General features: G+C 39.4%; 2 protein-coding genes across 8 annotated transcripts; both read right to left on the minus strand.

Moving 5' to 3' along the window:
* Nucleotides 1-119: 119 nt before the first annotated feature.
* On the minus strand, nt 120-7,732 carry cUnh19orf47 (chromosome Un C19orf47 homolog). Of its 3 annotated transcripts, none has more exons than XM_082182588.1 (8): nt 7,624-7,732; nt 5,545-5,632; nt 4,820-4,934; nt 4,391-4,472; nt 4,115-4,228; nt 3,280-3,423; nt 3,060-3,136; nt 120-1,027 (listed from the first exon to the last, which is right to left on the minus strand). In XM_082182588.1, exons 1-8 carry the CDS (start codon nt 7,640-7,642, stop codon nt 491-493), a joined length of 1,176 nt encoding a protein of 391 aa, XP_082038714.1. In that variant the 5' UTR covers nt 7,643-7,732; the 3' UTR covers nt 120-490. The 3 variants fall into 3 exon arrangements, with proteins under 3 accessions (XP_082038714.1, XP_082038713.1, XP_082038715.1); XM_082182587.1 differs by having other exon boundaries at nt 3,280-3,429; XM_082182589.1 differs by lacking the exon at nt 3,280-3,423.
* A 701-nt stretch (nt 7,733-8,433) lies between these two features.
* On the minus strand, nt 8,434-15,897 carry fosb (FBJ murine osteosarcoma viral oncogene homolog B). 5 transcript variants are annotated; one of them, XM_082182569.1, is made up of 6 exons: nt 15,658-15,897; nt 15,332-15,519; nt 13,375-13,707; nt 13,175-13,282; nt 12,398-12,772; nt 8,434-11,545 (listed from the first exon to the last, which is right to left on the minus strand). In XM_082182569.1, the coding sequence occupies exons 1-6, from the start codon at nt 15,719-15,721 to the stop codon at nt 11,492-11,494; spliced, it is 1,122 nt and encodes a 373-aa protein (XP_082038695.1). In that variant the 5' UTR covers nt 15,722-15,897; the 3' UTR covers nt 8,434-11,491. The 5 variants fall into 5 exon arrangements, with proteins under 5 accessions (XP_082038695.1, XP_082038694.1, XP_082038692.1 ...); XM_082182568.1 differs by having other exon boundaries at nt 8,434-12,258; XM_082182566.1 differs by having other exon boundaries at nt 8,434-12,772.
* Nucleotides 15,898-15,916: the final 19 nt, after the last annotated feature.

Below are 15,916 nucleotides of genomic sequence, written 5' to 3' on the forward strand. Positions count from 1 at the left end.
AGGAGGAGGTAAGAGGATGGTTGAACATGAGCTTTCTTCATGGAGGTGTTTGTGGTAAACAGAGCACATGCTTTCACTTACGTCTCTTAGCTACTTGTAGTAAAAAAAAAAAAAAAAAGATATTTCGAGCATTTGATGCTGGGCGCCATGCATTTTAAAATCTTCATTATAAACCCCTTTAATGTGGGGAAATGTTTCACTCACAGGGGCGCAGGAGAGTAGCTATCAAAGTAGGAAAGCAGGATAAAGAATGATTCCTACAACCAAAAATCAGGTATGTCCACACACACACTGACATTTAACATATTGCAGCCGTCCCTTTTCGTCCCCTAATATCATAACGCTTAATGAGGTACAGCATATCGACTTCCCAATCCATCAAGGGTGGTCCTAGTGTTTCTCCACTCACTCAAAGGGAAATTCAGGTGGGTTTTAGGTTATAAAAGGAGCAAGCAGGATAAAAAGGGTGCCCTTTTCAAGTTTTTGTGCATTAAGTTTTCCGGGTGCCCAGCCTCTTAAATACACTGACTGCCCCAGCGTCCATCTGAGCCCCGTGAGTGTCACCTGTGCTGCTACTGACCTTAGGGCTGGCCAGAGCGAAGCTGCCCTGGGCTTTGCTTCTGCTACTCGTGACTCGACTGTCCTGCGTGTCTGCAGGCTGACTGACTAGAGGAGTAGAGGAGGTAGGGTTGACTGACGGGGCCTTTCCCAGTCTCTGCAGCACACCCAGTTTAGGTGTCCCCTCCTGGATGGAGGAGGAGGTAGAGGATATAGGTGGTGTACCTTCAGATGGGGGGAGTTTGTACTTGTGGCCCAGTCGACGCAGAGTGAGAGGTTTTGATTTGGTGTTTACAGTCTCTTTTTTAGAAGAAGGTGGAAGTCGTTTGAGGACGCCGGCATACTGCAGCACTGAGCCTTCATCATCGCTTTCATTGTCCTCGAAGGAGTCAGTGACATTAACGGTCTTCACTCTACCCTCTTCATCCTCCTCTGCTTCACCCAGTCGGCTAAACACACCTGTTGGCTGCTGCACGACAAAAGAGACAGGAAGACAATGATGCAAAAAAGTTCTTTTTTGAAACACTTTATAATTAGTTCACATTAGTTAATGCATTAGCGATCACGAACGAACAACAAATAATACTCTTCTGAATACCTTATTCGATAATAAATTATCATCCCATATACAGAGGCAGACACAGTCACTCCTCATGTTTGCTGGATAGCAGCTGATCCAGGGGATAGCATGATATTACGCATAAACCTCTAAAATTCCTACGCTATAAACATAGTAATGAGTGTGTGAAGTGAAAGTGTAAACTACATGAATGAAATGATGCGCAAATATATACGTGGCCCTGGATGACAAAACCAGTCACATGGGTCAATTTTTTGAAATTGAGATTTATACATCATATGAAAGCTGGATAAATAAGCTTTCCATTGATGTATGGTTTGTTAGAATAGGACAATATTTGAAAATCTGAAATCTGAGGGTGCAAAAAAAATCGAAACATTGAGAAAATCTCCTTTAAAGTGGTCCATTTATGTTGGCGATTGTGCTGCATTCACTCACAAAAATAAATGTTTTATATATTTACGGTATGAAATTTACAAAATATCTTCATGGAACATGATCTTTACTTAATATCCTAATGATTTTTGGCATAAAAGAAAAAATCTATTATTTTGACCCATAAAATGTATTGTTGGCTATTGCCACAAATATACCCGTGCGACTTATGACTGGTTTTGTGATCCAGGGTCACATATAGCTGTATTGCTGTCTTCTGTGTGTCTCTCAGAAATCAGACCTTTGTCAAGAGTAATATCAGCTAAAATACTGAATCATACACATTTTCGACCATTTGATATGTCTATTTAAATGTTGTAAACTTTGTATAATTTGATACAAAATACGTTTCTCTGTCTCACTCTCTCCCAGAGCCAGCAAGCATTATATAATCTTTATAATTTGTTCAAATTTGCATTTATTAAGCATAGTAAAGTTAGCAATTTTCAAACACTGAATATTTTCTTTTTACTTCATTTTATATAATCATCTATTTTTACACAGAGTCCTATTATGAGGTTGTGGATAACTGCCTTCACATAACTCTGTACACAAAGTATTGGGGGGGGGGGGCGAAAAGATTTTTCCCCTTTTATTTATAAGAACTATATGTAGAATTCAGAAACACTTGATATTAGCGACACTGGTGGCCGTTGAGCAAACAGCAAATTGTTGTTTAGGGGTAAAAAGAAGTTGGAAATACCCTTAACAAACATAGACACCGTTCATTCTGCTGAGAGCGACGTTTAGATAATAATGTAAAAATGTCCTGTACGCTTTACTCTCAATAACAAAATAACAACAAAAATAACAGCGGTGAGAAAGCAGCAGTTTAGAAAGCATCTGATCATAGCGATGTGGATGTTTGCACCAGCTCATCATGCATCATGTCAGCAGATCAGGTCATTAAAATTACACTATTATGATAGTTTGATTATTAAGTATATTTGAGACTATATAGAGCTGGCAATGTGTGAGACTATAGTGAATGAATCTCTTTACAGTGCATCACAGCACAGAATGGCTCTATCCTGAACATTAAGAATTAATTTCATGTGTCACTGAATGGAAGAGAGGCACTCGGGAGCGTAAACGTCACATGCTTTTGAATTTCCTGGCAAAAACGACCCGAATCCTTCACATAAAAATCAGTCTACAGGCTTTCATAGACAAGCTAAGAAGTCGGGTAAGGTCTTGTTTTTAAAGTTTCGTTACAAGCTGCTCACACATTGGCAATAAAAAAAAAGAGATTAATAAATGAACATTCTTACATAGGCTATTGCTCGTTTAAAATTTAGCAATGATGTAAAAAAAAAAAAAAAAAAAGTTTCATGAGACCCAATACATTAACTAATGTGAACTACATGAACATTGTAGTGTTACAGAGTCAATAAACAACAATGTGTGTAATAAAGAGAAATCAATGATCAGTGTATGGGTTCATGCTCTCGTTTATCTGATAGGCAAAATCAATACAATTTCTCACCTTACTGGCCGAGACGGTGTCAGTCTTAGACTCTGCCCCGAGTCTGTCAAACACTGAAGTACGCTTTAAAACCTTGGCTGTGGCAATGAAAGGGAAGATGATAAGATTAAATCAATCTCATCTGTACCAACTGCAAATTTTCAGTTTGGCATGTCTTAAAATTACAGTAATAATAATATATAAAGCTCTAAGCCTCAACAAATATACTATGTCAGGGCACCTTTCTTGGCCTGCTGTGCCAGGATGCGTCGGGTGCGATCGGTCGTGCCTTTTGGCATGTTTATGATATATTTCCCCTCCATTTCTCTAGTGACTCGCCGGCGCTTCTTTTGCAACCCATTTTCTTCTGCTGGCTTGCTGGGAACTAAAACTGGGAAAGTTTTAAATCATCCCATTCCATTTAAAGAGTTCATCCAAACTCATCTACTCTACTGTTCAAAGGCTTGGGGTCAATGCTGGGGTTTTTTAAAGAAAGAAAGAAAGAAAGATGCATTCAATTGATCAAAAGTGAAATATTTGAATATGTAAATAAATACTTTTGCATTGTTACAAGGAATTTCTATTTCAAGTTTTCAAATAAATGTTGTTCATTTGAATTTTTCATTTTCAGGATTCATCAACAATCCTGAAAATAAAATGTGTCACGGTATTCCACAAATATATTGTGCAGCAGCTTCTAACATGGATAATAATTAGAAATATTTCTTGAGCATCAAATCAGCATATTAGAATGAGACAGAATCACATAAATTACATTTTAAAATATTAAAATAGAAAACAGTTATTTTAAATTATTCTAATATTCCCACAATTACTGTTAGTACTATATTTTGATCAAATAAATGCATCCTTGGTGAACATAACAGACTTCTATGAATTATATATTTTTTCAAATCTTACCAAACCCAATTTTTTGAACAATAGTGTAAATAATAAATAATATTTATAATTTCTGTGTCCTGTAATAATCTGAGCAGTTAAAGACTAGCAAGGTGCATTCACTAAACCCTTGCCTGTCGTCTCTACTGATCAACATAAAGTTCAATCACCGGTACCTGGTTTGGCACTGGCGTTGGAGACCGTCACTGATATCCGGTTGTCAGGGCGCCGGGCAGGAGTGCTTGGCGGGGAGTCCCGACTCAGAGCATTGGCAATCATGCGTGTGGCAGCTGTCAGAGTAACATGAACATTACCAGAGCTACAGCTTCAGCCCATTCAGACAAAGATAAATCACTCCCTGTATGAGCAACCAGTAAAGAACTGCAGGGAAACTGTCAATTAAGGACATGAGGAACAAGTAAGCAAAACAACTTAATACTTAAAATACTTACGAGTGTTAGCGGTACGTCTCAGTTCAGCCTGTACACTAGTTTGCCCAGCCGTAATGGCCTCAGTTGCCATTTTACACATATCCTGTATTAAGAGAAAGGAAGAGTAGCTCACATTCACCAAACTTTAGTGGTCAACAAATACTGATACCAATATCTAGAGACCAGGGTTTCTGATTGCTGCTGATTTATGTACTATATTATTTTATCTATTTTATTCCAAATTGACATTTAAAAATTAAATCTATTAACAATTCTGTCTGTAAATATTGGAACACTTACGTTAACCTGCCAAGCATAGATAGTCAACAGTCAATAATGTCAAACTGCCCAAAATATTGGCACATTTATTAGGGTTTTACTAAAAGACCCATTTCACTTTTTGAAACATTTACAGATGCAAATACATCAAAATCCAGCATTTGCACTAACCTGTCTATACACTTGCTTTGCATGTTTGAGAATAGCTATGATGTCCCCGATGACTGTGATTCCCAAGTCCATCATTATTTCTTTACTGAGGTCCATGAGCATGTTTTTCTGGATTCTGGCAAGAAAAAAAAGGTACTTTGAGACATTTGCAGCTTCCAGTTGTTTGTTCACATTTCAGAGCAGATCAGATCCTGACCTTTCAAAATAGTGAAAAACATCCAGCAAATTAAAGCACACATAAGCAGGCTGAGATCAATCCTTTTTTGAACAGTCTCTTAAAAACAGGCAATGTTGGGGGTAGTAATGCATTACAAGTAACGTGAGTTACGTAATCAGTCACAAGTAACTCATTACTTTCAAATTTACAACAAAATATCAGTGTTACTTTTTCAAATAAGTAATGCAAGTTACGCTGTTTTCCCATGTATTGACTGACAACTCTCCTGTCCTGATGTAGAGAGAAATCAGGAGTGAGTGCAGAGGAGTTGTGTGTGAACATGATGGGTATTGTAGATTAAGAGTAAATGCGTGCATGCATTTACTCATCTTACTTGCACAAACACAGATTCAGTATTCCTCAAAATGAATAAAAAAAATGAATCAAACCAACAAAAAAAAACAAGCAAGCCCAGCAGAAAAAGTAAGCAAGTAAAAGTAACTTTCCCCAACAGTAACAGTACAGATGTTCATGATCACTACATTAAAAGGCAATCATTTGTTTTTACCTGTTATCAACAAATGACACGGCATAGTTGACAGCCAGTCCAGGAGGGATCCCAGCATCTTTGAAGAACTGGATCCATTCTGAGGTGGCTAAAAGACCAAGGAAAACACAGTGATTATATACATTACGAAAAATTTGAATTCACAAGTTGTCTCTGAAATGATGCACTATACACTTACTTAACTGTGTAGTGTATGAATTTTATAAGGAGACTGATATAGCACCTCCCTATCAGCTACGTGAGGGAAACTGCGACGGTTAAGTGCATAAAGTGCCCAAAAATTCCACACTTGTTGTTTACAGTTAATTAAATTCATCATCCATATATTTAGAGCGCACTTTTTCTTTTTGGAATTTTCAGTGTGAACATATTAATCGCAGTATTTATACAACAAAACACTCAGTATTGATCAGTGCATAAGAATGCAAACTGGAATGCACTTAATGAGAAATGTGTGCATTTTTTTTATGTTACAAATGATTGTAAAAAGAAAGCAATCAGTACAGCAGTTTTACACTATCTTATTTGTTTAGCATGGCTTTTAGATTTGACTATTTAATGTCTCAGAGGAAAGTGTTGATGAATGTGCAAATAAAAAAAAATGATATTATATATTATATTATATTGCACAGATTGAGAATTTATTTTAATTTGCATATTTGGCATTAAGTGGATAATTGATTATGGAAAAACACCCTCATAAAGGTAAAAATAGGCACAGAAAATCCATTATATGGGGCAAAACTAAAAAAAATGGGTGTAGACCCAACTCAACATGGAAAAGAGGTCAGCAGCATATAGGATATGAACGACAAAGAGAGGACACATGGTCAGCCAGAGCAGCTGCATGGGTGTTATTTTTAAAGCTGTGAGTCTTGTGTCAGTAACTGAAGGTCATTCACAAGCTTAAAGGGATAGTTCACCCATCATTTACTCACCCTCAAGTTGTGTCAAACCTGTATGAATTTCTTTCTTCTGCTGAAAACAAAAAAGAATGTCTGTAACTAGACATCTCTTGGGATCCCACTGACATCCATAGTATTTTTTCCATAATATGGAAGTCAATGGGATCCATCAACTGTTTGGTTACCCATATTCTTAAAAATATTTTCTTTTGTGTTCAGCAGAAGACAGAAACTCATACAGGTTTGACACAACTTGAGAGTTGTTGACAAAACTAGCTGTTTGGATATGGTCAAAATATTTTTTTTATATTGAAACAAAAATAAACTAAAAGGGGTCTAAGGTTTTATTTCTATTTAGGATTAACCTGCCAGTGTTCAGTATGTCAGTCGTATTACTGGTCCACACTAGAGTATAGTCTAAACCCGGCTGAAAAACGCATTAAAATGGTTTGCTGGTCGTAGTTGATCTCAAAAGACTGACCAAGCTGGTTTAGCTGGTCAGAAAGCTGGTCTCACAGCTGAAAAGGTGCAAAAATCCTTCATAAATCAGCCAACATCACCAGGCACAGAGACTAGATAAGAACAACAAACCAGTTTATTATTTTTTTAGTGGAGTATCAAACAATTATTACTTTTTCTCATACAGAAAGGCACAATTATTTTAAGGGAATTGTTCTATAAACATACAGTAATACCAAAATGACTGAAAATGGTTTTAGAATAAAAAGCATAAATGTCTGTTGACATCTAGACATTCTTTTAAAAATACTAACGTTACTAATAAACAGGCTAATGTAACAGACAGCCTTATATTAACTGTTACGTATATTATATTACAAAAATGCCTATTAACAGTGTACACTAAACTTCACAACACAAACATATTTTACTCTACTCGCTAATAAGATATATTAAAGCAAGTTTGAGGGATATAAATAGCATATTAATAGCAATGTTGTGTAAAAACGAGACAATAGTCATACAGCGCGGGCCTGTTTCATTGAACCCAGCTGCTGTTCCTGCGCTTTAGCCCTTCGTGGAGACCAAACGTTAACCTCTCCGAGCCATTCCCCTCTGAATGTCCCACCACAGAAAGCTAAATGTTGATTTAAGCCGCTTTACGGACCTGTACAGTCACCTTATTCCAAAAATAAGGGTCATTTCTTTCTCTTACCTGTTGTGACGGTCGCCATCTTGCCAGGGAAAAACCGACGCGTTGCGGAAATCTTGTGACGTCACATCCTCTCCGTCTTCGGAACGAATCGGCTGACCGGAATGTTCCGAGTGAACTGAGCGATCCCTGGCTCCAAAACATGTTTTATTTAACGTTTTGTTGCTCCAGTGGGTCAATTTGTGTGCAATTACTGGTACAACTGGAAGGTTGTTATTAAGCGGAATTTTCCATGATAACATCAGTCGCCATTCATTACATGGAAAAGAGATGCAATGCTAGTTAATGGTGTAATTCTGTCTTACTCATCTGTTTTTCACCTGTGAAAGAACGCCTTCCAGCTTTATAAACAACAAAAGGGTTAGTACATTTATGATAATACTGTATTTTTGGGGGGGGGGGGGGGGGGGGGGGGGGGTTGAACTATCTCTCTGATTTTACAACTGTTTCTATTGTATCCACTAGATGGCGTTAAAAGCTCATTAATAACATATCTATATGAAATCATGTATGTTTGAGTGTCTAAGCTAAGGGTTTTCAGATGCCACAGACCCCAAAATATGGTTACACTTTATTTTAACGTGTGCCGGTTACATTGTAGTTATACATTTAAGTACTGAGTAATATTAATTAATTACATGTAGCCTACTTACTATAGGGTTAGAGTGGTTTGTTTAGGGTTAGTTGCAATTATGCCTAATTTATAGTTATTACAATAGGAAATACATGTACCATGTGTAACAAGAAAACATAAAAATATTCAATTTATACCATGAAAAAAAAATATTATAATATGTTTGAAAAACTAACAGATAGAGTCTTTGTGAATATGTTTATTTTGTAGACATTTCCTTTACAAGAAAAATTGGACGTCATACAAAGATATTATAAGATAGGACAGTACACCAAGATTTCACAGTCTAACAATATGAAATGCCATTCTCCATTCATTAAAGGGCTAGAAATATAGCATAATGGAGAAAGGGTGAAAAGAGAGAGAGTGTAGAACGTCAGATTATATAATTCACAAGGGTTGTTCAGTATGTATTAAATATGCTGTTCAATATGAGAACTCTGAAACTCACTCTGCAAAGCACTCTGAAATCATGAGTGTCCTGAACCAACAACCTCATATCTCCAACGACACGTCTGTCATCAGCTTTCTTAGTCAAGAATATACAAACAGTATTGAAAAAGCACCATATTATTTTCAGTTTGAAATGTTTTGTGATGATTCTTGTCACACCCAACTTTGATGATATAGGAGAAATAGCTCTTTAACAAGTAGATCTATTTCACTCATACTGAAGGCAATCTTAAAATGTGCATTAGAAAGTGAAACAGTTCACTTATCAATCCGTGCACTGACATACATCCTCGCAATGCATCACTGAGGTCTCAGCAGAGTAAACCATACACAAGGTAAACTGGAAAGACAAACCAAGTTGTCTCAAATCTTCACTGTGACACTGTAGCATCAGAAAGGACTTTTATCATATACAATTCGCTTGATTTGCTACATGGTTCAGAGTATCTGATATATTGCATTGCACCGTGTCAATTCAAAGCACTGTGAATTTGAAAATACCTAGGATGACCATAGCTAGAACAGCTTAATCTTAGCAAAGAGCTTCTGCAAAGTGGAAGACCACAGAGTCACTGATACTGTATCATTTAACCGACATCTCCTTATGCTATAATATCAGAGACAGATCATATTCGTAAAGATACAGTAATAATATGTTTTTGGTGCAGGAGGAACAAAAGCACCAACAGCTGAAAAATCAAAACAACATAAAACTGTTGTGACACACACGTTTGACAATGTGCTTTCTGATATCATATAATGTCCCACTTTGTGAAATCACAGCTCTGCCTTCGTTACGTCACTCTTTGAGACGCCATAATTCGGTTTTCAATGCTAAATGAGAAGAGAACGTAATTTCATAAAATGGCTCTGTTGGAAAGAGCTCATTCTCTGCTTATATTTGAACCTCTGGGTCTAAATTTGACCAACAAGGCATTGGTGCACTTGTGTATATAAATGTAGCAAGAAAAGGCATTTCGATTTAAACAACTGTACAGATATTGTTTCCACCCCGTAAAATATCCCACATGAAGAAGTCAATGAGAACAATGGACCTCGTCTGTTTGCAAAATACTTCCCATCTCTGTGATCATATCCGTATAACATTAATTTATTAGGGCTGGTTAAAAGTTGTCCATCAAGCCCGGATTATCACACACACACACGCACGCACGCACGCGCACACACACACACAAGCCAAAGGGCAGACAGCACACACTGGACATGATAAATCAATGCAACGTCACTGCTTGAGAAACACAGCTGAATATCATATGCTCATCTAGAATACATTGAGACACTCAATTCATTTCTTCTTTTTCTTTATAGCATATTTATTGATCTGTTTATGCATTTATAGATATTTTGCGTCCAGTGTGTTTTGTCCACAGGGTTTGATGAACAAGGGCTGTGGGACCAACCTCATTGACAAGTCAAGCACAGCACAAACCTGTGATACATATACGTGCACCACAGTTTCAATACAGTCATCATACATATTACACGTTTCCAATGAAAGGCAGTGACAATGCTTTTCATATTAAGGTAAAGCGGGGCTGTTATTGTTTATTATAATATATTTTTGTTCTTTTAGAAAAATATCTATATTTAAACCAAAGCCAAGTGCATCAAGCTCTCCCTTCTGTCTTCATTGACAAAAATAACATTTTCTGAACATTCATATATTACATTACAATCATTGTGTATATATATACACTGAATATGTATATATATATATATGCATACATAATAGATATTTATATATATATAGTTTTAGACATAAAAAAGGTTCATAGTGCACAACATGCCTTTTTAGTTGCCAACATGAGATAATTATGAAATAATAATAATAATAACCATAATAACAATATTCGTGATAACTGCAGAAAGACAACAGTAACAGATAGAAGGAGCAGCTAAAAGCCCCACAAAATTCTTCCATTTGGCAGCAACGGCACAATCAAGAGCAAAAGAGAAAAAGCGTCATAAAAAAAAAAAAAAAAAAACAGTAACTCAAAACATCAAAAACATTCACAGGAGAGTAAACAGTTCATATTCAAAAGCACATCCCGTCCTTTGGGTAGGTCACCGTTACGTGTTCCTTCCCTCTGCTGCCGACATTTGTGCTTTTTCCATTTTAACAACAACAACAACAACAAGAACAAGAACAACCCCCTAAAGAAAGAAATCAACTGGACATGTAGTCCTCTGTGGCTTCCATTCACAATCAAAGCCTAGAGGCCTCAACTCAAGGACAATGTCAAGGACTTTTAGAAGCACAGAGGCCACTCATCCAAAACCATGAGGTTGTCCTTTTTTTTCTCTTTATTTTTTGTTTTGTTTTGGGTCAACTCATTATAATGCTCTTCAAACCCAGAGTGTAGATCCACTCTCATATGCGATCATCAGATAAGCCGCTTTTTGAGATAATACTATCGTTGAAACACAGAACGAAACCCCAAGAAAGGGGAAAGGGGCGTAACACGGTGTGAAAGCTCTCAGTGGAGCATGACCAATGTCGAATACTCTCATCATCTCATACCTCCAGATCCTCTGTTGGCCTTGCTGAGGTCTAGCTAGTGTGTTTCCTCCGCTCATCCGAAATCAAATCCTCAGCGCTGAGGAGGAGTAAAGAGTCCCGTTCCTTTAGCCTGTGTGGTGGCATCTGAGACGGCGTTTGATCTGCGCGCTGTGGCTGGTTCGTTTAGTTGTCCGCTCATTGTGAAGTTCCTCTGTGGGCCGGTCCGTGCGAGGGGGGCGGGGGTTTGTGGTGTCGGATGGCGCTCACTCAAGGCTCCATGGGTTTTCAGGGTCCAACGGACTCTCGGGGGCTGAAGGCTTCAGTGAGAACCAGAGGTACATAAAGACAGGAGAGAGGAGAAACAGATGTGGAGATGGACAACGGAGGGAGAAAAAAAAAGAGAGATAGCTAGGTAGGTAGAGAGTGTGTGGTCATGTTCTTTTGTCATAGGAAGACGTCAGAAGAGGTGTGGATGAACTGGATGGAGACAGAAAGGGTAGCAAGGTAGCCCAAAACAAAACCCACAAAGCAGTTCTTTGCCCCCCTTAGACAAATACACAGCAGGCACCAGGCGTGAAGAGAGAGAAGGAGGGAGATGGTGCACCAATGTAAGCTGGAGCGAGAAAAAGATAAAAGATGTACTTGCATTGATATGTGTCAAACGGATTTAAATGTCTATGACAATTTAAGTGTGTGTGTGTGTGTGTGTGTGTGTGGGCAACTGACTCATCTTGATATTAAGCCTGAATTCATTGTGAATTAATATACACTTACATCATCTGATGAAGTCACTCAGACACTAACGCATCTGGGCCTCGCAGGGCTTAACTGTAAACGATCAATGCGATGTCTGAGAGGTGTTATGGTGGACGTTTGAATGTGTATGTACATATGTGGTGCTGTCGATAGGCAAGCAGAGGCAGAGAGACGCAGAGCTCTCAGAGTGCAAGAAGCGAGGGTGAGTTCAGGGAATCAGACGACTGATCGCTGCTGCTGGTTCGCTGGTTAGCGCTGGCCCCGCAGGCTCCCTCTGGGTAGGTGAACACAAATGAAGATGTGTATGAGGGGATGTAGCTGCCGGCGTCAGGGTTACCGCCACCGTCGGCAACAAGACACGGGCCGTCCGGCGCCGGCTGGCCCTGCCCATAGAAAGAACTAGAAAAGGCTACCTCCTGCATCATCCCTGGCTGCTGTTGTTGTGCTGGGGCCGGCTGTGTCTGCGTGGGCTGTGGAACCGGGATGTGCTGTTGCTGTTGTTGGTGGTGGTGTTGTTGTTGTTGGTGTTGGTGGTGGTGGTGGTGGTGGTGGGACGAGTAGGCGGGCGGCAGGTAGAAAGAGTCCTCCTTCACAGTCAAACCCACCACGGAGACAGAAGGCGCCTGTGGGGACGTCTGCGGCAGCGGAGCGGGGGGCTGGTCCTGATAGGGCATTTTGCAACCGGGTTGGTGGGCGACCAGGACGAACTCCAGACGCTCCTTCTCCTTCTGCAGCTCGGATATTTCCGCCTCTAGCTCGGCCTTCTCCTCCTCCAAAATGTCTGTCTCCTTATGTTGGAGAGACAAGAGGAGAGGGACACAAGGGCACAGAGATTATATGATCACATGAAATGAGCACAAAAACAAGGGTTTCCTTATAGCACTACATCAAAGTACGTGTTGCTATAGTTTCAGAGAGCAACAACACAAATAAACTTTACTTTCTTAATTGCGAAATTGCTAAACTCTGTTCCCACAGTATAATTACGGCGGGTTTATATGCTCTTTGTTCAAACTAGCCCTTTCAAATTACAATGCACATGTGTGTTGGTATCATTTACAAACTATCATTGTAAAGAGCAGAATGGCATGTTATGAATCCAGTAATTATGATGCCTGTTATCATGGATCAAATATTGTATGGGATGTAATGTAACAAGTGTAATTATATGTGAGTACAGCATCGCTCACCGACTGTAACCTGTCTGTGAGCTCACGCCGTCGGTTCCTACACTTAGCGGCGGCCAGTTTATTTCTCTCTCGTCTCACACGTCTTTTCTCCTCCTCCTCAGGGGTCAGCTGGAAACAGAACAAATTCAGTATCTTATTAAACCTTGTTTTAGGCTTTTCGAATCAAACGACTAACCATGCCGTCATGGTCCCCCACTCACCGCTTCATCCCGCGCACGACGGCGGCTCCGAGACTGTCGCACCGGGCCAGGAGTATCCGAGCTTGGTGGGGTGAAGCTTCCCGGGGATGAAAAGCTCGGGCCTGGGAGGTCGTAAGGATCCAAGGCAACAGGCTGTGTCATGGTGCTGGAGCCCGAGCCGCTTTGCCCCGGGGCCATGGAGGAGATGAGAGTGGGCTGCACCATCCACTGCAGATCCTGGCTGGTGGTGATGGCCGTCACTGTGGGTACAAATGAGCTGGGCATTTCCACCCCTGCCCCGGTGCCGGTCGACCCTCCACCCAACGCTACCCCGCCAGTGGCTGATACACACTCCTGGAATCAGAAGAAATAAGCAGCATAAAACTATGGGCCTCACCAACTTGGCATCCACAGGATTAATATTGTTAACTAAAACATAAAAAATTTAAACAAATTGAATGTTAACTGAAATAAAATTATTTCAGCTAAGGCAACACTTTCTCATTTTCATTTAGTTTAACTTGAAATGCTAAAATAACTAAAATGGGTTACACCTTATTTTGAGTTGGTGTAGTTATACATTGAAGTACTAAGTAATATAAGTTAACTACATGTACTTACTATAGGGTTAGGGTAGGATTAGGGTTTGTTTTAGGGTTAGTTGCATGCAATTATGCATATGTAAAATACACTGTAAAATAAAGTGTTTCCCTAAAATGAAATACTAAAATAAAAATGTATACAAACTACACTGTAGAAATAATTTTTCGAAGTTGGGAATGCAACAAAGATTATTGCAGTATGTTTTACAGGAAAATACCATTTCAATCGTTTTGAAACATACTTCAAAATGCCATGTTTAATTCAATGTGTTACTTGCAGTTCCTTTGTAATTAATTGTAAAATTTACTAGCAATTTCCGAGTGAAAACGAAAATAGTTTCTACGCTTAAGTATGAAGAAAAAAAACTAAGTCTAATTCAAAATATTAACAAAAACTATAATAGAATATCATGATATGAAAATAACACTGCGGTAAAGCTGGACTTTCCAGTGCCTCCACATAACTAAACATTATGAAAATAGAATCAAACAAACAACAAACATTTTAAAAAACATGGATCCTTATCAGAGCTTTCAGTTTTGTGAGAAAGAGTTCCAGTGACTATTTAGCCATTTAATAAATTATCTGTGCATAACTATTAAAGGGAAAGTTCGTTCAAAAATTAATGAACTATCACTCCATCAATGTATGAATGCTACATCATTTACTCACCCTCACGAACACAGAAGTCAATGGCTACCGTCAAATACATTCTTAAAAAAATCTTCTTCTATGTTCACCAGAAGAAAGAAACTCATACAGGTTTAGAACAACATGAGAGTGAGTAAATGATGACACAGTTTTCATTTTTGGGTGAACTATCTCTTTAAAACATATTTAGGAGACAAAACTATATTAGTACGGTTTCTTTTTTCAGTGATGCCAGTTGCGAGTCCAAAGTTCATTAATATTCATATGAAAGCGTGTTAGGCAGAGCGTGCGCAGTGTGACGCAGCCAATCAGCGGCCTAGAGTCGCCCTCCCGTGCCTGTTCCTCCGCCCCCGTCACACCCCCGGTGTTCCCCTTAGCAACCCAACGTAACACTCCAAAATAGAACGCATTGACGTCACGCAGTGAGCGCGAGGCGGAGCTTCGAGTGCGCGAGTCGGAGAGTTCCACAGTTTGTCATCTGTTTCTCGGCGTGCTGCTGTAAACCCACCACGTTGCTACCGGCCTGATTCCGCGCGCATGCTGACATGTCAGTATTCTATTCAATTCTATTCCGACTTTACACATCTAAACACACGCAAAACAACTCAAATGCATACCCTTTGCAGCTTCACTCAGACACAAATCTCGCAGCGACCGTGCTGTTTAGCAAAACAATTATTTGTAGCTACATGATGATTAAATGCGTTTAAATACTGTGACTTACTTGCGGTGCGCTGGTGGTGGGCGGACTCCCGAAGGATTCCACGGAAGACAGGTACTGAGATTCAAGAGAAGGAGATGAGCTTCCACGGGAGCCGGTGTCGGGGTCTCCGGGGAACCCCTGAAACATCTCCCCGGTGGAGCCGAAAGAAGCCGAAACACCTAGTGTGCCCGGTGAGAACGGGTAGTCACCTGTCACGCAACACAAGACACACTGAAGCGTTTTGGGCATTAACTATTTGCTTTTGTAATCCGTAATGCACTATAAAAGCGAAAACCGGGTGCGTTGTATTTAAATATGTTTTATTAGCCTATATTAAAGTCACCTACCGTAACCAGCTTTATTTTGAGTCTTCGTGAAGATGCCCTTGGTCTCTTTCCAAAATAGTTGCATTAAGACATCAATCCAGTTCCCTGCTGGAGGAAACTTCTATATTCCAATCTCTCCTTGGATAACACTTCCCCCAGGTCTTGGTACAATCCGTGAAATGTGCATTTATAAATCCATAAAAATAATCCGGCATGTGTTTATTATAAACGGGAGTAGAAAGTGTGCGGTGTTTCGGCAGCAGCGAAGCGCTCTTGTGAA

The sequence above is a fragment of the Leuciscus leuciscus genome (assembly GCF_965113295.1).
Source record: "Leuciscus leuciscus genome assembly, chromosome: 10".
In the NCBI taxonomy this organism is placed as follows: domain Eukaryota; kingdom Metazoa; phylum Chordata; class Actinopteri; order Cypriniformes; family Leuciscidae; genus Leuciscus; species Leuciscus leuciscus.